The sequence below is a fragment of the Pteropus alecto genome, unplaced genomic scaffold (assembly GCF_000325575.1).
Source record: "Pteropus alecto unplaced genomic scaffold, ASM32557v1 scaffold21, whole genome shotgun sequence".
Lineage (NCBI taxonomy): Eukaryota > Metazoa > Chordata > Mammalia > Chiroptera > Pteropodidae > Pteropus > Pteropus alecto.
This window is the reverse complement of record NW_006436282.1, coordinates 667,796-690,768: the sequence shown is the minus strand read 5'-3', so window position 1 is coordinate 690,768 and position 22,973 is coordinate 667,796. Positions and strand designations below refer to the sequence as shown.

The 22,973-nt window shown below is 36.8% G+C and overlaps 2 protein-coding genes and 1 pseudogene across 3 annotated transcripts; 2 read left to right on the top strand and 1 right to left on the bottom strand.

Annotated features, from left to right (window-relative positions):
• The first annotated feature begins 5,110 nt into the window (after positions 1 to 5,110).
• Positions 5,111 to 5,850, top strand: LOC107195677 (annotated as a pseudogene).
• A 109-nt stretch (positions 5,851 to 5,959) lies between these two features.
• LOC102879748 (EF-hand calcium-binding domain-containing protein 1-like) lies at positions 5,960 to 16,067 on the top strand. The gene is made up of 6 exons (XM_025046807.1): positions 5,960 to 5,969; positions 8,032 to 8,187; positions 9,739 to 9,843; positions 11,881 to 12,029; positions 14,066 to 14,170; positions 15,969 to 16,067. Exons 1-6 carry the CDS (start codon positions 5,960 to 5,962, stop codon positions 16,014 to 16,016), a joined length of 573 nt encoding a protein of 190 aa, XP_024902575.1. The 3' UTR covers positions 16,017 to 16,067.
• A 130-nt stretch (positions 16,068 to 16,197) lies between these two features.
• Positions 16,198 to 22,880, bottom strand: RBM48 (RNA binding motif protein 48). 2 transcript variants are annotated; one of them, XM_006911894.3, is made up of 5 exons: positions 22,618 to 22,880; positions 21,902 to 22,092; positions 20,250 to 20,395; positions 18,188 to 18,762; positions 16,198 to 16,637 (listed from the first exon to the last, which is right to left on the bottom strand). In XM_006911894.3, the coding sequence occupies exons 1-5, from the start codon at positions 22,726 to 22,728 to the stop codon at positions 16,551 to 16,553; spliced, it is 1,110 nt and encodes a 369-aa protein (XP_006911956.1). In that variant the 5' UTR covers positions 22,729 to 22,880; the 3' UTR covers positions 16,198 to 16,550. The 2 variants fall into 2 exon arrangements, with proteins under 2 accessions (XP_006911956.1, XP_015444884.1); XM_015589398.2 differs by lacking the exon at positions 21,902 to 22,092 and having other exon boundaries at positions 22,618 to 22,878.
• Positions 22,881 to 22,973: the final 93 nt, after the last annotated feature.

Here is a 22,973-nt window from a genome sequence, read left to right as displayed (position 1 = left end):
GACTGATAATTCTGTGAATTTGTTTTTAGAATTTAAAGGAGTTACTTTTATTTCAGTCATTTTTATGGCCTCATTGTTGGGCACTTCCATTTTTCCTTGAGTGACCTCCCTCATTGGAATAGGCACCACCTTGTCTAAGAACCTCATTGTAGGTTTGATTCTGTTTTCTCTTATTCCAGTTGGATTTTAAATGATCTAAGCTCCTCAAGCACTTCTAAAGTCTGTTTTCCAATTCCACTGTCATTTGCTGCTTTCTTAACAGCCAGCGTTCTATAACATTCAAAAGGAAATTTTGCATACTTTAAAAAAATATAACTCCTCTCCCCATCCTAATGAAATTATTCTTAGCAATGTCTGCTCCCATATGAGTGTTTAATACTATAATTTGTTATTTGAAAACAATTCTCTGAAATAGCCTGTAGGTATGAATATGTAATACTCGATCAGACCCATATCCCTTATAGGTTTCTATAAAAGAGATACTTGTTTGAAAAAAGGAACGAAACATTTCTTTTTCTCCCCAAAGCTTTTGACACTTAAATTATCATCCATAATTCAGGCCCTGAATGCCTAAACATAGTTATTCACCAGTAAACCAGATTACTGTTTTACACTCAGATTACTAACAGCTGATCTTTATCGAGCTGTTCATTGGCAAGACACTGCTAAATGTTTTATGTTCATCATCTTTAAGAACAAACCCAGTGATGTAGGTGATATTTCCACATTTTCAGATGAGGAAACCAAGTCTTAGATTAAGTTGTTTGTTGAAAATTACACAGTAGACTTTTCTGGTAGAGGCAGAGCTAGAACAGATAGTCCGTTGCCAGAACCCAAACTCAAATAATCTTTATTTCTCGAATTATTTCTACTAATAAGCATTGTAGACCCTTATAGTCATTCTATATAGTGTTGTCTCCTAGTTAGTGCACAAAGAAAATTTTTTGGATCCAGCTTAGTTCTTGGGTCCTTCCATTTGAGACCAGAATAGATACTGGTCCTTTCATGACTAGAATTTGGTTCTTAATAGTTTGAGTGGGATGGCTTAACAGCTAATGGTACCTTGGCTTTCTCTTCTCAGGAAGGGACTGTCTTACTCTCTTGGTGTACAAAGTTCTAATTGTCCCATGTGGCTGAAAGTTGGGATTGTTTTTTCCTGGGCTTTGCTTTAGAGTTTAGGAGGGAGCCCTCATAATTTGCTAAGCCCTCATGTGCCATATGGATTCTTCCAGTCCAAACTGCCATCACTGCATGAGTTAGGTCTTCAGCTGGCTTCCTCCAGTGACCTCACGAAAGAAAATTCATTACATTACCAAGCAGCTGTTTCCATTTTTCCCCAGTTCTAGAATGCCTTATATTCTAAGGCTAGTATAACTTCCACGTATAGATCTTCATACTGCTCTCTAGAGCTTCATTGTCTAATATGGTAACCAATAGCTACATATGGCGATTTGAATGTGAATTAAGTAGAATTTAAAACCCAATTTTAATCACATGAGCTACTCAGGTTCTGACCAACTGGATATAAATCAGGTTTCCAGGACCCCTTCCTTGGGCTCAGTAACTGCATGTAAGGTGGTAGCTACCAAATTGGTTAGCACAGATACATAACGTTTCCATCATCAGGAAGTTCTGTTAAACAGGGCTGCCCTGTTTATGAGTCACACAAATCTTATTCCCTATCCAAACAATAGCCCTTTAATGGAGTAAGGAAGGTCGACAAATTACTTCAGGGTGTAATAAATGGTTTCATGGGTTTGTAACCTAATGTTCTCATAGGGCCACATGCTTCGTTTAATGCTCTGCTAACACTGATTTTAATTTTTTGAACAGGTGAACTACATTTTTCTGCATTTGGGCCCACAAATTCTATAGTTGATCCTGGCTTTGTACTTACTCATCGTGTGGTAGGAGTATCTCCATCAGAATCTCAAAGTAGGGCTGAGCATCCAGACTGTTCACTCCATGTATTCTTAAACACTAAAGTTTGAGGATTCCTGGCCAAAATTGTCTTTTCCAGGTGAACTTCAATCTGTCAGCCTAACCTCAATTGAGAATTGACTCAGCCTTTTTCACACCTATTAACTTTTTTAAAGCTAAGTGAAGAATATAAAAACGTCCTAAATTTTTCATTTGTTCGATTAAAACGATCATTTTGGCATCTGGATGTTAATTTGAAACCTGACTCATCCAGCATATTCCTTAACCTCTCCAATTTGCAAGTGGTTGATGATTATTTAGCAGACATTAGAGAGCCTACTATTGTGCTCTGGGCAGTACTTGATACTGAGTGGATACTAACATAAGAATAAGATTTTTATCAGATGTGTTAAAGTTGAAATACATGTGGACAGCATTTCTCTAATCCATTCCTGCCAGAGGAGGAAATAAGTTAAATCCAGTATGATTTGCCCTTGTGAATTCATGAGCCCCTGTTCCCTAAGTGTTCATGAGTTTTTAATACAATTGATCATCTCTTCTGGCACTTAGCCCAGGACCACCTAAGGGCCTAGTCTAATATTCGGTTTTACTTTCTTTGTGAGACGTAATGTGCCAATATGTAGGCATACATAGGTTCGTATATATACTTATTCCCCAGCTGAGAGGGCCTAGAAACATCAACACCAGCAGCAAAAGTCACATCCAGTACCTAGACCGTGGTTTCAAAGTGGTACTCTAATTAAAAAAAAAAAAAAATTGATGAAGTAGCTGTACAGAGTGTAAAGGAAAAACTTGCACTGCTGTGTTTATTTTACTCTGACACTACTACCACACTCACACTTCTGGCATTTTCACCATTTGTATGGAGGTTTTCCTCAGTAAACAATTCCCTGACACCAGCTGAGTGTCCTACAATTTTACTCAATTCTGACACTACCTGGAGATAGAATGAGAACACAGGTTAAGCATTAAGTGCTACAGGATTGCCACCCACTTCAGAGGCCAATCACAAGTCTGGGTGGTTACCTGTGCCACAGGTTCTGACCAACTGGCTATAAATCTGAGGTTTCCAGGACCACTTCCTTGGGTTCAATTAATTCACTACAGTGGCTAACAGAACTCAAGGAAACAGTTTACTTAATAGATGACCAATTGATTACAAAAGGATATGATTAGGAACAGCCAAATGGAAGAGATGCATAGGGCGAGGTATGTGGGGAGAGATGCGAGTGTCCATGTTCTCTGTCATGTTCCCAGCATCTTTATGGTCGCCAACCCAGAAGCTCACCAAACTTTTTTTCCCTATGAATTTATAATTTTTTTTAGTTTTAGGTACACAGTACAGAAGACATTTATATAGTCTATGAAATGATCCCAATTCCTCTATCACGCATCTGGCTCTACACATAGCCATTACAGTACTACTGACTACATTCCCTATGTCGTGCTCCCCATCCCTGTGACCAACTTTCCCCAAATTCTTACTTTGGGGTTTCTATGGAGATTTCATCATATAGGCATAATAGATTGTTAACTCAATTTCTAGCCCCTCTCAAGAATGGTGGGTGGGGCTGAAAGTTCTGGGTTTTTAATCAGGGCTTGGTCTTTCAGGTGATCAGGCCTCATCCAGGAGCTACCAACAGCCACCTCAGAACAAAAGACATGACTGTCACCCAGGAAATTTGAGAATTTAGGAGCTCAATGTCCAGAACTTGGGTCAAAGACCAGAGAGAAAAGAGAATCTGCTAGTGCTTACATCACTTAGGAAATTGCAAGGATTTTAGGAGCTCTGTACTAGGAACAGGGGGCAGATACCAATACATATTTTTTCTGTTATCTCACAAGGATAATACAAGACGAGCCTGGCAAGTAGTGCCAGAAAGCAAGGAAGTGCTGAGAAAGCAAAAGGATGGGGATACGTGAGAGAGATACAGGAACCAACTTGAGAACTACCAGTGGCCAACACTGGAACAATTTGAGAACAGAGTTACAGTATTGGTATAAACTAAATATCTGTGACTCCATTTGGACATAAATAATTGAATAAATAAATGGAAAAGAAAAAATCTTTCTTACAGAGAAAATTCCAAATAATAGGATAGATAACCCTTCCCAAGAAGTGGAGCGTCTCTTTTCCTTAAGAGACCAGTTTCTAAAGAATAGATTGTGGAAAAGGAAAATAGTAACTACAGCGGAGAAACCTGTACACCAGCTTAACCAAGTAGAGGTTATTAGCCGTGATATGTTAAGATGTGTACTCTGATGTGTGATGACAAAAATAGCACTTTATCTCTGGCATTCTCCCCCAAAACACGTAACCATAGTCAAGTCACAATAAAAACATACAAAGCTAAATTAAGGAACATTCTGCAAAATAACTGTCAAGGTCATGAAAAGCAAGGAAAGACTGAAAACTTATTCATAGATTAGAGATGTGGCAACCAAATGGATCCTAGAACAACCACCGAAAAAAGAAGTGGAAAAACCGGTAAAATCTGTAATTTAGTGGATGACAATGTGCCAGTGTTAGTGTATTAGTTTTGACAAATGTAGCACGGTTACACAAGATGTTAACACTGAAGAGTTTATGGGAATTCTGCTATCATTGCATGCATCTCTTTTGTAAATCTAAAGTTATTCCAAACTAAAAAGTTTGATAACATGAGTCAACCTCTGGCATCTCAACGTCATTCTCACTACTCGCATTTCTCAAATATTCGCAGTAGTTCTTTGACCACGTGTGTAAGAACATTATATCATCATTAGATATAATGAAATTGAGCCACATGAATAAACTCAGAAAAATTTACCTGCTAAAAATTGTGCCTAAAATCTTTGATTGCTTTGTTGGATGACCTGTCAATATTTGACTTGGAGCAGCTTCTGATTCTTCAAACCTTGCTCTTTTCAGGGATCTGTTTTCACACTATGATTAGTGCTAACATTTTCACTCAAGTAATAATTCTCCATCAGAGTTGAGCAGGTCTACTTTCAAGAAATATTAGTATACTGTACACCCCATACACTGTGTCCACATCTGAGCTTCCTTTTTCTTCATATTCCAAAAAAGAAATGTATTTCTAAGTTTTTATCTCAGAGAAGCTGTATCCTTTTCTATGACTTAAGCTTGAAAGTTATATCACCTCATCACCTCAGTTTAACTCAAAACATGGGTATCAGACCAAATTATACAGTATATATCAACAACATGAATGACAAAAAAAATTGAAGAGGTCCCCTATATGTTCTATTTTCTCCCTTTGGCCACATGGTAGGAATTGTGGCTTTCAAGACCACGAAGATGAGGAGGCAAGCCTTTATTATATTTAAAGAACTGGGCTCATCCACAAATGCCTTGAGACAGTTACAAGGGTTTCCATTTTATGGTAAAACGGTGTGAATCCAGTATGCAAAAACAGATTCTGATATAATATCTAAAATGTGTGGCACTTTCGCTGACAAAAAAGCTAAAACTGGAACAGACAATAATGACCACAAATAAAATGCCTGGCCAAGGAACACCAAATTCAGCTAATACTCAAGGGAATGAAACACCAAATCCTCAGGTCCCTGATTATCCTGATTATCCTCTGGTAAATACCAGAAGAGATTAATGAGATGATGTCATCCATGTTGTTTAATCAGTTCCTGGTTTCAAAGAAGTACATTTGGTACTTGTGAGGCATGCCATTGCGTTTGTTGAATCTGAAAATAATGGATAGGCTGGAGCTGCCAAGAATATTTGTCTTTAAAGGATTTAGTGTTATTTATAGTGTTTTGATACCATTTGGTCAGGACATTTTAATAGGAGTGGGGGGAAATGAAAGAAATTTTTGTGCGGGTTTTAAATTTGTACAATAAACTTATTTGTATTCTATTAAAAAAAAAGTCACATCACCTCAATTCTACTATATGATTGAAATGAAACCAACACAAAAATCTCCCTAGTTTCAAGTGAAAGAGACATAGATCTCATTTTTTAAGGCAGGAGTGTCAAAGTTATGCTGTAAAAGAGCATATGGAGTGGGGTAGATTGTTTAAATGGTCTTTGGGAAAATATAACCTGTTACATCTGGATTTACCAGATGTAAGAATTTATAAGGTACTTTCAAGGATCTATTGCCAAAGAGATCTTCCTTAAATGCAAATCCAGTCCTTTTAACTTGCCAAAATTTTTCAGCAAGCTCCCCATTGTCTGTAGAGTCAAACAATTCTGTCACCTAGCCAGACTAAACCATCTACAGCTCTCAGAACATGCTTCCATGCCTTCAAGCTGCCTTCTCTGGCTAACGCCTACTCCTTTGGCTGGTCTTAAGTGACACCTCTTCCTTGGTACCCTTCTTAATCTCTTACCACCTGTCCCTAATTGGTTATTCCTTCCTTTGTGTCACTGCCAACCATCATCAATCATAGTGTTTGTTAATACTTTATTGCACATACTTTATCTCTTGACCAAAGTGTAGCAATCTTGAGAGCAGGAAACACGGTGTATTCATTGCCTAGTTCATGGGAGGCACTTAAATGCTTACTGGATAGATAAAAAAGACCTTTACGTCATATTTCAGGATTTATATTAGTGTGAAGCCTGAGAATCTTAATTCATTTCATAAAACAGACAATTCTTTAGAGTTGTCAATCATTGCCCTAAGAATCAAGTCATTCTGACCACAATGGAAACCATATTGTTATGAACTATATATTTGCCATGTGTTGTCATTAATTTCAGTTGAGTCACCTGAAATCATCTCAAAGACAGGACCTAAAATAACTTTCTCCCCCTACTCACACACACATGCACGCGCGCGCACGCACACACACACACACACAGAGGAGAAGGAAGAGAAGAAGAAAAATCGTAACCAGCTTTCCCTCCTCTTTTAGTTCTCTCAATCTTTGATTCGTAGAATCAGACTTTTAGTCATTTAGGGAATCTCAGAGATATCTAGGACAATACCCAATTTTTATAGGTGAGGATTCTGAAGCATAAAGATGCTATTTGACTTGTCTGTCTCTCAGCTATTTAGTCTCTCAGAAATGGAAGTAGAACCCAAATGCTTAAGTCTAGGACCCCCAACTCGCCAAGTCTAATCCTTAGTTCTCAGTCATGATGATGCATTAGAATCACCTGTGCACTTCTTACAACTACCATTAGTTTACTAAGTCTAGAGTGAGATCCAGGTATGTGAGTATTAAAAAGTTTAAGTTTGAAAATCAGTCACCAAGTGCTACTGATTATTATTTTGCAGTATCTCCGGCTCCCTCCCCACTCCCAGACCTCATATCCACCTTCCTAGCCCCATCACTCTAAGCCTGGCTTCTGTGCTTCCAGTTTTCCCCTTCAATATGACTGTGTCAGATGACTTTTCCTAAACCACTTCTCAACCATTAAGGCACGGAAGAGTCAACCAAGCTCTTGTCTAGAAGCTAATTCCTGGATCCACTGTTTGCAATTCTGACTTAGTAGGTTTGCGGCAAGGCCTGACAATTTGCATATTTAACAAGCAATGTAGAGGGAGTTGATTCTCATATAGTTGGCGCAAAGATGACACCATGAGAAACACTGTTCCAGTTAAATAAATGTTGATCCTCTGACCAGGCATCCAAGGCCCTCTACCATCAGCCCATCTTCTTCAATCTTATTTTTCACTTCTTTCCACTGCTGGCTCCCAATAAGGCATGTTCAGCCTCAACCTCCATTCTACCACTTTGCTTTAATTCATGCTGTTCTCTCTCCCTGGAATTCTCATCTTTACCACCCCCAACACATTCCTTCCCATATAAATACTATGCAGCCTTCAAGACCTAGTTCAAAGTCTACCTCCATGAAAATACTTTCCCATACTGATTTCTCTTCATATGTCTATAGTGGTGAATGTTATATTACATAATTTATTGTTTATATACTGTCTTATGAGACTTCCGAGTGAGACCCATCTTAATTGTATAAATTCTTAAGTAACAAGTTCATGTCATACTCTTAAAAACTCACTAGGGCATCTAGCATCATAGGAAAAAAAAAAAACTTTTAATTAGATTGGAGAACTCAATGATTAAAACTAAGTTCTATTTATTTATGTTTTCATTTCACAGTCAAAAAAGTTGAAGTGGAGTGTCTCATAAGACTTTTTCACAGCTTGCTGGAAAGAGCTGATGTAAGACTTGATAACGCTGGACTAGATCGTAACACATTTCGAGCGATCCTGCACAACTTATTTGGAATGACTGATGATATGCTAATGAATAGGGGTAAGAGGTCATAAGAGCCTGAAATGGGCCAAGCCGAGATGGCAGATATATAAACATGACATTTTTTATATTAATATATGGCAAATATTATACAGTTTTTATTAAAGACTTTAAATTTTTTTATTTTTATTTTTTTAAATTAAGTTTATCGGGGTAACATTGGTTAATACAATTATATAATTTTCAGGTGCACATCATAATTTGACATCTGTATATTCTAGTGTGTGTTTACCACCCAAAGTCCAGTTTCCTTCAGCTACCATATATTTGATCCCCTATACCCACTTTGACCTCTCCCACCCCCATATATTTGACCCTCTTTACCCCGTCTACCTCCCCTCTTCTCTCCCACCCTCTGGTAACCACTAGTCTATAGTCCATGTTCATGAGTCTCTGTTTGTTTGTCCTGTTCCTTTGTTGCTTTCAGGTTTATAGCCCACATATAAGTGATATCATGTGATTTTCAAGACTTTAAAGTTTTTAATGCCAAACTAAGACATAATTCCGGTAGCACTGCCAATATAAAACAGTAGTTGATTTGATTGTGAGGATAGTTTTTAATATAAACTTGCTCAGGATTTTTTTTTTTATTTTATAACTGATACCACTTTGAGAGATAACCAATAGTGAACTAAATAAGCAGTATTTTTTAAATTCATTAATTAATTTTTTTATGGTGACATTGGTTAATGAAATCCAATAAGTTTTAGCTGTACACTTTAGCAGTGAGGCACATATATATTTACAGTATGTTCCCATAGTTAGATTTCTTTCTGTCACCACATATTTGACCCTCTTTACCCAATCTACCTCCCCGCTCAGTATTTTTTTTTTTTTTAAAGATAAGCATTGGTTTTTAATCATGATGTCTTCAGATTCATATGCTATGGACATGTAAATTATTACTAAATGACTTCTTTTTCCTCAAAATTGAAGAATGTATCAGTACCAAAAGTGATAATTACTCTTTATACTGAAAAAAATCAACTAAAAGATAATTTTTTTTAAAAATAGGAAGTTATTTAACCTGATCCAGTCATTTTTCACTAACATATTTTTAGGGTTCAATTTTGTAAGTTTTGATATATATATGTACACCCTTGAAACCAGAGCTATAATCAAAATAATATATTCATCACCCCCAAAAAAGTCAATAATAGGATAACACTAAAATTTCATTGGTAATTTTAAAAAATATATTTAGTAATTTAGGTATTGTACAAACTCTTTAGATCAGAATTTAGCCATTCTTTTTAGAATAAAAATTATCACATTGATTGGCTCCACTGTTGAACTTCTTGGCTCATAGTAACTGTACAAAATGTCACAAATGAAGCTTATCATTCATCATGGAGAATGACCATTTTCTTTCTGTAAAAATTTAGAGGAAACATGTTTCCAGCAATTCTGACCCTTTTGAGAAATATTGTGCCAAAATCCTTTTTTTCCTCTCAATTTGAGAGGAAAATTTAAAAAATCTATTCATACATACATACTCTTGAATTATAAAATACCTGCAAATTATAATACACTTAATGTTCTTTTTTTCAGTATTTTTTGCATTTGATGAAGATAATGATAATTGTATAAATGTAAAAGAGTGGGTTAAAGGATTATCAGTGTTTCTTCGAGGGACTTTTGAAGAAAAGCTGAAGTGTAAGATTTCTATATGTAATTACTGGCTTAGTAATATATATTGTCAATTTTGTATTTAGTAAATATTTAAATATTTTAAAAATACATAAAATTAGTGTTCTCTATAGCAACCTTGCAAAAATGCTTCATGACAGAGTAAAAAGATAAATGGATGAAAGGGGTGTCCTATTTCACAGAAGAGCCCCTGGTCCCAGGATCCCCAAACACTTCATTCTTCATTCTCTGGTTCTGTAATGCACAAATGCCACCAAGATGAGACTTGGACTTAAGGCCCAGGCTAAGAGTAGAAACTAAGGGTTAGGGCTTATGCCAACTCCGATCAGCTGATAAGGCTGAGATTCTGAGGCTGCCTCTGGTCTCAGTAGGAAAGGATCCTTGATATGGGGACAATGCATAGGTCACATTAGGGCCATATCTTGTCTTTTCATCGAAGAAAATGTGAGCAATTGACACCAAATGAGGTAAAACATGCATTAACTACTAGACACCAGTGCTCTAGTGTTAGAGTTAGTGTAGATGAGTGAAAAGTGAAAAGGCTGAGGGCAATGAAAGCCCAAAGGGAGGAGGATCATAAAGGGGGCTTCCTACAGAATAGAGATGTTCAGAATTCAAAAAAAAAAAAAAATTCCCAGTTCACAATTTGCCTGGAAATAACTCTGGCCTCGCCTCACTTCTACCATTGGCGTGATGTACATTTCCTGTGCTTTACACCTCTGGTGCCAGGATTTGGGGTGAGGAATCCTGGAAAGAGAATAGGAGCAATTTTAAATATCAGTTTTCAAGGAAACAAATTGCTTCAAATTTGCTTAAGAGAAGATTGCAGAGTTCTGAGTAAGTAAGCAAATTTTTATTCCTTCTTGTTCTCCCTCTTGTATTTGGATTTGAGAAAAGAAGTTTCCTAAATTAAACACACATTTTAAAAAATAATAGCAACATTTTAAAAAATCACCAACTTTCTCTGACATTTACACTTTTTTGTTCCTTTGTTTTTGTGGTTTGTTTCTTAATGTCTCTTTTCCAGTCTAATTTTTCACACATGACATTTAAATATAGTTGCCACTTAAGCTTTTTGTGGTGTTCTTACACAAAAGTCTCACTGAAAAGTGAAAAACTACGTTTCTTGGATGTAAATTCTTGTGGTAATACTAATACCTGGTAAAAATGGTTGGCATTGATAGTAGCTATATGTGATTGTATAGCATCACACTTGAAAAATTTTTCCTCTAATCTCACTTCCTAAAAATATTTAATATACTTTTCAAGATACATTAATTTGGGGAAAATACTACTTCAAGTAGGGTTGTGTTGCAAACTCATATGTATGCTACAGATCGGAGAAACTCAACAAAAAGATATAGCTAATCTGATACTCTGGAGTTTTATACATAGTCCTATTGCTTTTGCTAACATTTAGCTGGATTACAAAATCCACAAGAGCTCTTTCACTGCTATATTCCCAGGACCTGAGTAAGTCATTTGTGGGATGAATGAATGAACTGTGGTAGTGCTTACCCTGTGAGATGGAAGACACTCCAGGGAGAGATTGATTATTTTGGATAGCGTATACAGGCAGGTCTCAAGGAAATGACAGACTCACTACCCAAATAGACTAAAAAATGTTATTTGTCAGTGATATAGTGAAGTATGTACTTAGTTTTTGTACTCTACGTAGGAAGAGAATCATAATACTGAGATATACACACACATACATATATACATGTTTGTGTATATATGTATTGTATAATCAAAAGTTTAAAAATATTTATCTTCTTTATTGCGACTTCATAATATTTTTAAACCCTCAATTTTAAATTCCAGAAATTATGTCTTTCTTTTCACATTCCAAGGGGTGTTTAATCTTCTGGAAAGAAATGTAATAAAGGGTGTTTTATTTTAAGTTCTCTCTACTATATAGATCAACAATTATAGGTTGTATAAATTGTTTTTTTCTATTATTATATATTGAAATAACTAAGAAGACTAATGACATTTTAACTGTTCTTATCCAAATCTTTAAACTTTTTATACTTCAAAAAGTCTGTTTTGAAGTTTATTATTTGAACGGCGATGGTTATATTTCTCGAGAGGAAATATTTGACATGTTGAAGAACAGTCTATACCAACAGTCATCTGAAGAGACTGATGAAGGAATAAAAGAGTTGGTAGATTTAACACTGAAGAAAATGGTAAGAATGAAAAAACATAATTATATCCAATCAAATGGATGTTGGATAAAGTTTAAGATGAAGAAATGATTTACTTCCCTCCATAATGAATGTGACCTTTATGAGCACAGGAGTTTATTCTCTGCTCTATCCATTGTCTCACATTGTGCCTGCTGATAGTACATGATTAGTAAATATTTATGGAATAGCTGGGTGATTAAATGAATTACTATATAAAAATGAATGTTTATTTAAAAATATTTTTGTATCAGTAAAACCTTATTAATTCGGGGGAGGCGATAGATACAATTCGTGTAAAATTGGATGCTATTCCAGTCTGTCTTCATGACCTTAACCCTCCAATTCATGTAACATAATTCATAACATAATAAAAATAGTTGTTCCATATAGGGTGCTTACTATATGCCAGACCCTTCACAGAACTTTAATATATAAACTCATTTTATCCTCACAACAACCCTATGGAGTAGAAATTATTATCTCTATTTTGCAGATGAGAAAGCTGAAGTACAGAAATGTTTACTCGTGACCACACTAGAAAATGGGATGCAGAATTCATTTGTCAGTGAAACCAATAATACCTCTCTATTATGGACATAGTGATTTCTCTCCTCTTACTATGACCCTGAACTGGATACCAGTGAAGGATTGTGACCCTAAGGCAGCCTGGGTCTAGCTCACCTACATTACTCTGTAGTTTAAGAAAGAAACAAATGATGAGGACTGCGAGTCTCAAATTCAGCTAACACAGACCCCAGAGTGTCCTCTTCCATTAGAAGTATTCTCGTTCACCCCTGCTAGGGCTGAGGATAGACTTCTTGAGAGACAAGTATGTTTTTCAGTGCCAAACCCACCCCTTTCTTATTCGAAAGGAAATGTTATGAACTTTTTCTGACAATTATTCAAACTTTCTCTAGACTTTCAGCAACCCTGATTTAGTTATGCCCAAAAGTGAAAAAACAAGGACTCATCAAATTATATCCAAATTCAATTAAGCATTTATAATCTATACACATGCTCCCCACCCCATGATTTACTTAATCATCCATAGTTCTTGTCACAAATGCTTCACTCCAGGCAGGTCTGTCTTCTTCCAGACTTACACTCCTGCTTACTGCCATAATTCAGGTCGGGCCATTATTCTGCATTTCATCCCCATAACTCTTCACCTAGCTAGACCCTTACCATCCTTAAAGGCCTAGCAGTGGCCTACAAAGCTACTTCTCATGACTCTAGTCCATCTTGAACTGTTAATGCTCTCACTCCCAGTGCCTTGCTCCTTAACTGAGCAGATTCGCTTTTATCTTTTGAAGTAAGACATCCTTTGAGGAACGAATTCTACTAAAAATTAAGCTTGAGAACCTTTGCCCTATGGCACTTATCACAAAAGTAGCAATGTAATAGGATTTCCTCTAACATTTTTGTCTTATTTGCCTAGTGTATAAGTCCTTTAGGAACAAGGCTCCATTTTATATAGAGCAACTCATCTTAGTCTGCTTGGGCTGCTATAACAAATTACCATAGACCGAGTGACTTAAACAACAGAAATTTATTTTTCATGGTTCTGGAGACCAGGAAGTCCAGGATCAAGGTGCCAGCTGATTCGCTACCCTAGTGAGGGCTCTCTTCCTGGCTTGCAGACAGCCACCTCCTCAACATGTCCTCACATCTCAGAGAAAGAGAGCTGTACTCTCTTTCTCTACTTACAAGGACAGTAATATATCATGATGGCCCCACTCACATGACTTCATCTAAACCTAATTATCTCCCAAAGGCCCCATCTCTAAAATTGTCACACCGGGGATTAGAACTTTCATATATAAATTTGGACCTAGGGGAATACATCCAGTTCATAATACCAGGTATGCCTATTCGACTAACAGGAATAAAGTAAGTGGCCTCCTTACATACATTTTCATTTATATAAGTAGTACCTACAGAAGTGTGAACTGTTTTACTTGGTAAAACCTTTTATTCTAGGCATTTTTCATGTGATATTAAAAACTCATTTATCAAGAAATCAACCTTCCTCCTAGGATTATGACAACGATGGCAAGATATCTTTCGCAGACTTTGAAAAAGCAGTGAAAGAAGACAGACTTTTGTTGGAGGTGTTTGGACAATGTTTACCAGAAGCAAAGGTACAGTGCCAACAGCCCCATCCTGGCTGAGCCCTTTATGGTGTGTTGGCACCCAAGACAGTAGTGACTATTTAATTATATTCAACACACATTTGTTTGTTACTTCAGCTATACACAATTCCTGATTTCTTGTATGTTAACAATATCCTCCCAAAGAAAACCAGGGTATATTTGGCTGGCTTAATGGATAGAATGGTGAATAAAGAGTAGATTCAGCAAGTACCAGCCATAAATTGCTGGGAGAAAACTTGATCTCTTTCAACCCAAATATTGTCAATGAGAATAAAGTTTTAAAATTTTTGGACACATATCTAATAATACTTTGTGGTCATAAAGGTTATTCATGTATGATTTTGACAAGTTTTCTGAGCTAGAAGAGGCAGCCTAATAATTGATTTGACTAATATTTCCTTTAATTCCTTTAACGGTGCTTTGCAAACATGATATATAAACTTTTTTTTTTTTTGAAATTTTTTCTTCTCTGTAGTTATTTAGATGATTTGGTGAACGGGCTTACATAATGTTAAGCTATCCTTAGCCATCTCTCTTTAACATCAGCTTGTCTCTCTTAACTTGTGCCACTGTACATTCCCACACTTTTAACTGTTAAGTGTGTGGCAAAAAGCAGTGTGTGAAAGGCAGACTTCTTGTTTGGAGAGACCGATGGGTGAAACACTGTAGAATGGACTGGACTCGAGTTACCAGTTGGGTTCAGATGGAGCACCAACAGTTCCAGCCACTCCCAGAGTTCATCTGTGGCCCGGTTACCTAGAGTCCTGCTACTCAGTGTAGTCTGTGCACCAGCAATCGTACCACCTAGGAACTTAAGAACTGCAGAATCTTGGTCTCACCCCAAACCAACTGAATCAGAATCTTTTTTTTTTGATGTCTGACACAATAAAAGTTTCTCTCTCTCTCATCAATGGTCAAATAGGTACGTTGGTGGAGATGGGGAGTGCTGACCTCCACACAGTCACAGCACAGATCAGGAATCCCTTCAAGAACACAGAACCCACTTAGTAGCTCTTCCCTTTAAGGCTGTCAGAGAATTTAATTGTGGAAAAATACACCTAATGTAAAACTTACCATTCTAACCAATTTTAAGTATTCGCTTCAGTAGTGTTAAGCACATTCACAGTGTGTGCACCTACTCTCTAGAACTTTTCAGCTTACAAAACTGAAACTCTATACCTATTAATCTACTCCCCATTCCCACCAGCTACCAGCCCCTGGCCACCACCAACAGAATTTTAAGACCCTGAGGCGTAGGTTCATAGTACCTTAAAGTCTGAGACGCCTAATCTAGACAGCAACTTCTTTTTCCAATCCTATGCTTAGGTCTTTAATCTCTTTTACCTGAGAGTTCAGCAAAAATACATATTACCTGACAAGCCACTAGGATGTAACCCCTTGCCTGCAGCTTCTTTTAATCCTATCCACCACTACTACTATGCTAACAAGTTTAGATCAGTAAGTCATAATTGAAGATGAACCTTCTTAACTGATATGTTCAAATTCAATCCATTAGGCCAGAGGCCCTTACGGGGAAATCACAAAAACAGACACCTTCTCAAGTTATTTATCAGTAAAAATATGGAAATAGCCTGGCCATACTTAATTTTCAATCATGTGCACTGACAGAAAAAAAAAGTGGCTGTGCTAAAAGTAGTAGTACTTACAAATACTGATGTTTCTGACATAGATCAGAAATTCAGTAAATTCTTCTTAAAAGTTAACTAAAGCATGTAAGCTTCTAATTTCAGCTTTGTTTTAATAGTTTAACTTTTTTACTTCACAGATTTGTCTTGATTTTGAAGCTCTGGCATTCACACATCCTGACTTCTAGTTTTTGAATGTGAATCACTCGACTTGTATTAAAATCAACAACAGATCCTGGTTGCCTATCTTTGTTTTTATTGTAAAGTTTCTATACTTGCTTTAATTAAGTTACATATACTTACTGCAATGTGAGAGGTGATGTTACAAGAATAGTTTCTGTAATATTAAGTATAGGCCAAAAAAATCTATAATGGGTAATGATAAACTAATTTTATTTATTAAGTTATCCAACAACCTTGTGACTCAGCCATTCTCAGTTAGGAACAGCCAAGGACCTAGTTCTAACCAGTAAGATGTAAGCAAACGCATTGGGTGGCATTTCTGGAAAAGTTTCTTTAAAGGAATCAGTTGGCTGGTATGTATTTTGTCCATGATAAACTAATTTTAAGAGAGGAAACTACATTAGACAAGTAGCTTGAATAAAATTACAAAAAGGAGTGCATTTAAAAAATACCAGCAGTAAAATATCTTCGGGAATTAAAATGACAGGCCATAAATAAAAAATGGTTCCTTAGAAAATATTAACTTGCTGCCGGCGATCTTATATTCTTCTTCTTTGTTTTAATGGATGACTTGTATGCCCATCTTTCAGCTTGTCCTCTGGAGGCTTTGGCACAGATGAAACCACCTAGTTTAAAAAGGAGAACCATCAAAACTTAATTTTTATAGTATAAGAGTAAATAAACTATTAGAAGAGATAGGATATATATATTCAATAGTTTAAGCCTTGCTGTCACGTTTGAAGCAGTTAGCCCAAGTTCAAGGTACAGCCTACGACCTAGGTACACAGCAAAGTTTTCTGTCTAAGCATTGATGGGAGTAAAATTTCTAAAGCCATTTAACAAGAAAAAAACTGAGGTGAGAGAAGTAAACATATGCTCTACTTTAACATTCCTTTACAGATCTTAAGTCGCTTGTTATTTTATGTATACAGATAAATACCCAGGCACTGATAATGTTTGATACATTTAGAAACAGCGAGGCTTGAGAGGAGAAAATGAAAAATTTGGAGAAATAATCAGAAAATGGTATAATCCTCAATATCTTAGGGAAAATTTAATCAAACACATCATCACAAAGAGTACACAATAAGTTAGAATCAGACAGTCTTTACTAAAAACAGAAAATTTTAGAAATCATAGTAAATTGTATTTAGTATTTCTTTTTGTTGTTCTATTATTTCTATACCTAGGATTTGGACCCAACACTTTTTTTTTTTTGAAAATACAGTCAGCTCTGGCTGAGATAGCTATGTATCTGTATCTATGCCTCAGTTCTGTTGTTTTGAAGAAGGAAGGGTGCCATCACAAACTAAAAAATTTAAAAGAGGCTTAAGCATAGAAATTGTGTCCATGGATTTTTATTATAGAACAACCCCTTATCCTTAATCAGATAATAATTTGTACATAAATGTACAAATGTACATAAAATAAAGCCACTCTTAATCACACTGTGAAACACATGTACAATTTGTGAAGATCATGTTCCGAACCTTGGAGTTAAATACTTTTCTCTCTGTTTGATTTCTCAAGTCTTGCCACACAATAACGTATCTTTCAAAAGCAAATGTAAATGTTAACTTGCTTTTATGTGCTCTTAGAAAGTGGAAAATGATTATGTAAATAATGAAAAAATTACTAATAGCACAATTTAGTTCTAATCCATTTAAGAAGTTATTTGAAATGTAGACCTTATGGCCTCATCTTTAAAAGTCTTACCTTCTTCTATGGCTATCTGTAGCAAAGAAGGAAAATAAATATTTTGAATTTGATGTAATTTGTAATAACTTTAATCTTAAGAGAAATAAATGGTAATAATTTTCCTTTAACACAGTGGTTCTCTACTTTGACTCATATTGGAACTATCTGGGGGGCTTTAAAAAAAGGAGGGCCTGGGCTCTGCTCTCACAGATTGATCTGACTGAAACTACTGCTTTTATATTTTAAATCTAGAGTGATATAAAATATATTCTGTTCACTGTTTAAGACAATGATTAATGGTATCAAAGCAAATAAATTTCTATTAGCAAAATTCCGTTAATTCAAAAGAACCTGTAGGAAAACATCAAAAAACTAAAAATGAAAAAAATTGACAATACTATAGTTTTCACCAATAATTCTCCATTTATTAGTCCTGTAACCAAACTGTCTCTTACAAGTTTTTTAAAAATGATCTTACCTCTTTCAGTTTATTCCGAATTAAATTTGCCGTTGTATTCAGTGAGTCATCATGCATATCAACTTTAGGTATGTCTGGTAGCAGAGGCCCAATCATAACCTCTTTACTGCTTGTGCTTGTTTCAAGAAAAGTTCCAAGTTTACGATCATCTTCTCTTCTTCTTTTCCGCTCCTGCAGTTGTGTTGTCCTAGGCATAAATCTGTCAACTGCCTCTGAAGGAGTAATAGCCTTCTGTGCACTAGAGAAGGCCACTGGATTTTTTAAGGTTTTCATCTGCATTTTCTGCAAAGAGTCACTGTGGTTGCAACGCCCCACTGTTTCATCATGGATTCTACCAACCTGAGAGGAGCTTGATGCTCCATCCACGTGCTCTCTTGACGAACACGTACATTTTGAGAAGTAACATAAAGGCAATTCACAAGAATAAGGAAGACAAGGATCTGAGTTCTTAGCAGAAGTATTCAAAGCAGCTGCACAAAATCCAGATTTCTCCAAATGGAAGCCCTGTCTAAAATCTCTTGTGTCTTTATGCTCTGTAACCAGTTTCTTCTTTGTCATGAAAGGCTCTTTATATACTATAATTTAAAGGGTGAGGGAAAGGGAAACAGAAATGATTTGTTTTCATCATTCAGAAATGTGTAATTTGATAACACACATTACTTTAAAATGTTAATAAATGCATCCTGAAAAATTTATTTCTTGAGCAGACAATATATTCATGCAGTTTAAAAGCAAAAAAGGATAAAAGGTATATTAGTGTCAAGCTTCATTCTCTCCTTGCTCTCCATATGCCTGGTTTCACCCCGCCATAGTAATCACTATTCTTACTTTCTTGCTTGTGTGTCCAGTATGCATTACTTTTCCTCCTTCCACCTACCCCTGCCTCCTTCTCTCCTATAATAACCATTTCTCTGCACTTTTGCGTTTTTCCACTTAACTGTAGATCTTGGAGAGTTTTTCCAGGTTATTACATAGAAAGCTGCTTTTTTTTTTTTTTTTGCAGCTTCAGTGTTCTATTATGAATGTACATGCTGCTTAATTTGTATGTGTTAATTTTTAAAGGAGGCAATATGCTGGGCCCATATATTGTAATTTCCTTTGGCACACACGCACATACAAGTATGCCTGAAGCTAGTTACATATCCCACAGTTTAAAGTTCAGTGTCTGACAATGATCAAGGACTCTCAACAGCTCTCTTGCCAAATTTTCAGGTAAATTTTCTAAGAGTCTTCCCACCTTATTTCTCTCTTCACCGCTGGCACATGCTCCTTCCCTATCACCCATATACTCATCATATTCAACAACTGTATGGGCACGGACTTTGTCTTTCAACTAAAGAGTGGAAATTTGATAATTTGAGTCTCTAGTACTATCCAAATTTCAGACTACACAGATTATCTTAACCTGATTCTGACTGCTCTAGTCCTACAATCCATGTACCAGATTCCATTACTCCATTGCAGGCATTTGGAATTTGTGTCTAGGGAAACTCAGTTGGGCATTTGGGGCACTTGGCCAGCTGCTGGTCAAAAGTGGAACTTCTCCACTTTTAGCAGTTTTAGATTAACAGTGGGTAACTGGTCTGCAAATCCTAATTGTTTCTCAGTGCTTTTGGGTCAAAGCCTTAATTCCTTAGCATGAGACACAAGGCCCTTTCGATTCACTTCCTGTCTTTTTAAATCTTATCTCTTACTGAAGCCCCTGTATTGTGATTATCCTGTACTATTCACAGTTCCTTAAAATGCACAATGCTCATTTATTCCTCTAGGCCTTTCAACATGCTACATGGCCCACCTTGCCAGCTCTTTCTCTCCCCTTCTGGGTAATGTCTACTTATCCTTCAAAACTCAGCCACCTCTCTCATCCTGTAGGAAGTCTCCTATGAACTAACATATCCCTTCCCAGCCCAGATTACGCAGAGTGCTACACAGAACCCTATAATTTAGTTACTGAATATTATGATCATTTACTTGCCTCTCTTCCCACTAGACTGGGAGCTCCATGACAATATACCTAGCAGAATGAATGACACATAAGTGTTTAGTAAGAGGCTTTCCATACCTTTATTTTTAGTAATTCTTGCTATATAAGCCTTCCTCTCTTGCAATTTTTTTCTAGTTTCTTCAACTGTCTCAAATTCTGGAGCATAACACACATGAAGCAATCCACCAAAGAAACTCTGTTCATCCATTTTTCTCTTGGCTGTCCTAAACAGAAATACATGATAGCACAGTCTATTAATTTAGATTTACTTAGGATGAAAGTTTGACTAGCATACAATGCATTGATCTAAAGACTAAAGTCCAGCTTTTGCTATGTGTATGTATATCCTATGGTTTGGGAATTAGGATGCTGTGCTTGTAGGATGGTATTGACCCCAATGATCTAGCGCGTACTCTTAGAGCCTTTCTTCCCCTTTTTCAACTGTGCTAACAAGTTTTGGGGTAAGTGATCCAGACTCCCTTAACAATCTTAGGATACACCTGGTTAGCCTAAGGTACACAATCTGTGGTCATGAAATAGAGATTTTCTCTGTGTTAAATGGCCCTTGAGAGTTAGCTCATACCCAATTTAGCTTTTTCAGCACAATACGTTCCTATAGTGAGATTCATATATTAAATCTTAATAAAAATATTGTAATTGTAAAACTTATAATTACTGAGGAAATACTGTATAACAAGTAATAAGAAAATGAGTGGATGGTATTCAATAAATACTTATTAAACATCTATGACTGGTCAGGTATTACTACAATAAATATTTCTTCTGAGCCCAGGGATAACAATATGTACAGAGATTTTACCACATACCAGGCAGTGTCCTAAGTGCTTCAGTAGAAGTAACACTTCACAACAACCCTATGATGAAAATAAAGCCCAGGAACATTTATAACTTGGTCACGCTTACATTGGTTTGTGGAGCTAGGACTCAAATTCATATGTTGAATTCCATGGCCTACTGTACTAGGTGCTGTGGGAAACGCAAGAACTCTAGAAAATATGCTTCCCTACCCATGAGGAGCTGGCAAGTTGGTTAGGGAAGTGAGATTATATATAAGAGCAACCTGAGAATACATGACCCCATAAAATCAAGTGTTTTTATGGCAGACTACAAGTGCTATTTGTGACAAAAATTTGAATTATAATAGCCAGGAAAGGAAGGGTCTTACAGCAAATTAGTAGGGGTCAACATAAAAATAGGTAAGGCATTTCATATTTCAGCCTACTGGAACAGTTTGTTAGATGGAGTCAGTTCCCATTGGTGCATAACAATAAGAACCTTAACAGCTAATGTTTACTGCATTCTGAACAGGAGGCACTATGCTAAGCCCTTTAATGGATTATCTCATTTCATCTTCACATAACCTCAATAAGTAGATCTTTTTATCATACGGATTTTACAGAATAGAAAAAACAGGCTTAATGGTGTTAAACTTGTCCTAGATCATGTTAGTAAGCAGTGGTACTTGAAAACTTACCCCAAACCCAATTTTTAATCTACCACACTACATGACAGAAAACTATTAAGCATGGGAATTACGTGATGGAACAGTGTTTTGGTAAGGCTAACACTTAAAAAGACTGGAGAAGACAAGAGTAATTCAGGACTATATTGGGTTACTGGGTAATTCTGGTATGAACAGAGGAAACCTGGGGCCAAAATAACAGCAATCGGAATGGAAGAGATAAGACATTCCTTAATTTGCATATTACCTTGAACTTTGTATATTCAGAAATTTAATAAGATAAACTTCTGTAAAGTCTTCTGCTGGGTATTCATCTAGAGCATTATACTGCTCAATTGCACCATATAAAGCAAATCGCTCAACTAATTCCTTCATCGCTCCCACTGCAGGAACTCCTTGTATTAATAAATACCGAGATTCCAAATTAATTGTATATACCTAAAATAAATGCAGACACATTAAATATATTTCATAAACCTGGAACAAATCTGTTTTAAGAAAAAAAAAAAAGCACTGTTCAATAGGTCTGCAGGAAACAAAATTAAAAAACTTGTCCCTCTCTCTGCATACATAATAGTTCGCCCTACGTGTGAGGGCCTCTATCTAAAGAATAAAATAGACTACCCAAATTGACATGTTTTCTAGAAGTTGGCTCGGTAGAAGTTCCCGGAAAGAGTTAACAAATGTTCACTGAGTGCTTACCATGCGCCAAGCACTACCGTAAACACGGAAAATACAATGACTAAAACTAAGCCCTGTTTTCGCAGAGCTGATGGTCTAGGAGTTGACCAAACAGGTCGTGAGAATTTTTAGTACCCGAGTATCAGAATTCTTTATCCCATCTCCCATGAGTGACGGACATGATCGCAGCCTTTCAACCCTTTATTTACGTAGGCTGGGCATGTGAACCTGGAGCTTACATAAAACTACCGAGGATGGCGAATGAAACTAAAATCACCTTACCTTGACGGCACGAGGCCGTCGCCCCTCCCGATACTTGGCCCGCGTGTCGCATACAGCCCTTTGGAGGTGGTGGCCGAACGAGCCCCCCAACTCTCCGCCATCCGACGCCATCTTGCCGGTTTTGGCCCTCCAGAGAAGACAACATCCGCCTCGCTACACTTCAGTTTATCCAGTAAGAGAGAGGGATGGGTCGAGACGTGCCGGGATTGGCTGAGGAATCGACAGCGTCGGCCATCGTTTCCTGCGAACGACGATTCAGTGAATGCGGTACCGCCCCCGAGCGGCGCGGCGGAGGGCCCTGGAGCGTGGGAGAAGGCATGCTTGCTCCGCCTCCTACCCGCGCGCGGGGAGACGCG

What these genes read in the sequence shown, in the direction of transcription:
- LOC102879748 (XM_025046807.1), top strand. An exon ending in TGATATGCTAATGAATAGGG is followed by an intron (nt 8,188 to 9,738) that starts GTAAGAGGTCAT and finishes TCTTTTTTTCAG; the next exon opens with TATTTTTTGCATTTGATGAA. An exon ending in ATTTAACACTGAAGAAAATG is followed by an intron (nt 12,030 to 14,065) that starts GTAAGAATGAAA and finishes CCTTCCTCCTAG; the next exon opens with GATTATGACAACGATGGCAA.
- RBM48 (XM_006911894.3), bottom strand. Translation starts at nt 22,728, where the DNA reads ATGGCGTCGGATGGCGGAGAGTTGGGGGGCTCGTTCGGCCACCACCTC. An exon ending in GACGGCCTCGTGCCGTCAAG is followed by an intron (nt 22,093 to 22,617) that starts GTAAGGTGATTT and finishes CATTTATTTTAG; the next exon opens with GTATATACAATTAATTTGGA. An exon ending in AAGAATTACTAAAAATAAAG is followed by an intron (nt 18,763 to 20,249) that starts GTATGGAAAGCC and finishes TTTAAATTATAG; the next exon opens with TATATAAAGAGCCTTTCATG.